The sequence below is a fragment of the Pinus tabuliformis genome, chromosome 6 (assembly GCF_031772625.1).
Source record: "Pinus tabuliformis cultivar Carrire ecotype Pingquan chromosome 6, CPIR1, whole genome shotgun sequence".
NCBI lineage: Eukaryota > Viridiplantae > Streptophyta > Pinopsida > Pinales > Pinaceae > Pinus > Pinus tabuliformis.
Window position 1 is genome coordinate 576,571,241 of NC_142292.1, and position 1,460 is coordinate 576,572,700.

The 1,460-nt window shown below is 38.8% G+C and overlaps 1 protein-coding gene across 1 annotated transcript; it reads right to left on the bottom strand.

Moving 5' to 3' along the window:
- Positions 1-397: 397 nt before the first annotated feature.
- On the bottom strand, positions 398-1,101 carry LOC149259835 (uncharacterized). Its single transcript, XM_089455368.1, has 3 exons — positions 1,053-1,101; positions 701-899; positions 398-602 (listed from the first exon to the last, which is right to left on the bottom strand). The coding sequence occupies exons 1-3, from the start codon at positions 1,099-1,101 to the stop codon at positions 398-400; spliced, it is 453 nt and encodes a 150-aa protein (XP_089311494.1).
- Positions 1,102-1,460: the final 359 nt, after the last annotated feature.

The following is a 1,460-nucleotide window of genomic DNA, read 5'->3' on the forward strand; positions in this document are numbered from 1 at the left end:
ACATAATTCTGTTCACGCAGTCTGATAATCATGACCGAGAACATTCATTTGACTTCTGGATTTTGGGATTGCCTTATTGGTTGCGAAGACTGTAAAACCAATAGATTGTTGAAAAAGGAGACGTGTATTCCTCTACTACCACCGCAGATCCCGACGTTCTTTGAGGAGGAAGTCCTCCTACAGTAGAAACTCTCTGCATGTATTTTACGTTTTGAAGTAATCCATTTCTGCACGACAGAACCAAAGTAATATTGTGTCATTATCGCAGCACTAGAACAAAAAATAATATGGTGTCATAACGGCAGTAGAATAAAGGAAAGGACGATATCAAAATGTGAAAACAATAGGGTTCAACCACTTACTTGTTTCCACCGTGACTGGTAGCCTCCATTTCAGTCTAATCAATACTGTCAGAATCCACTGTAACTGAACTCACAGCCTTAACGGTCACTCGACTGAAAGGCATGAACAGTTCCCATGTGGGTTGTCCTCCATTTTGATCAGGTTTTGTAGAGAAATAGTGCCGACCCACAACCTCTTGACCTGGAGAACAGTATAAATATGTTGATACATTGAAATTATCCCAAGAAGACCCATTAAATCTGTAATACTGGATTCCTTCCGAATATAAGCTGAGAAGAGGACTAAAATTCTTTGAAACACTTATTTCTGCAGGAATTCCCATTGGGAGGGATCGAACCTGCTGCCAGAATCGATATTGTGCAGAACCTGCTTTCCAACCACATTGCATTGAGAAGATGGAGGAACTCCGCCCTTGGAATTCCTTCGTTGTACATAAGATACACTGCTCGCAGTGCCTTGCCCGCTGTGCGAAACGGCCTTGAGTAGCAGATTAACCACATCTTCATTATTAATTTTTTTCATAGAAAGTGTATTGCCTGTGTCAAAGCAAACCAATTAAATTTTTTAATTTTTTTCTAGGGTTTCAAATTATATCTCAATAAATGGTAAATATCTTCATGCAAGTCGAAGGATTGAAAACAAATATTTAGGCCTATGTTTCTTGTAACCGAAACATAATATTGGCTTACCTGTTACAGTTGATTCAGGGATGGCCGAGATGGGTTCTCCTGCCTTCATGCTGAAGGAAAAAGTAGTCTTCCCACCTTGAGCGAGAGGGTCAGACAGGAAATAATGATAACCCACTGAATATTATGTAAAATACCAAACAAGATCAATAATATCGTAAAAAGGAGGCAGCGGTTTATATTGAACAGAGCCATTCTATACCAGTGACTATCTTTTCCAAAGTTGTCGATATAAAGCAGAAGAGATGGGGTTTTCATATTTATAAGTTTTGATATGCAAGATGACTTTAACAAACATTGACTGGTTCATGTATCGATCAATTCAATACGTATTGAACTAAACTTGTAAGATGGAGACATTTATGTGCAACTTTTGTTCGGTATGATGCAATAATTAGGCTGCTCGCAACG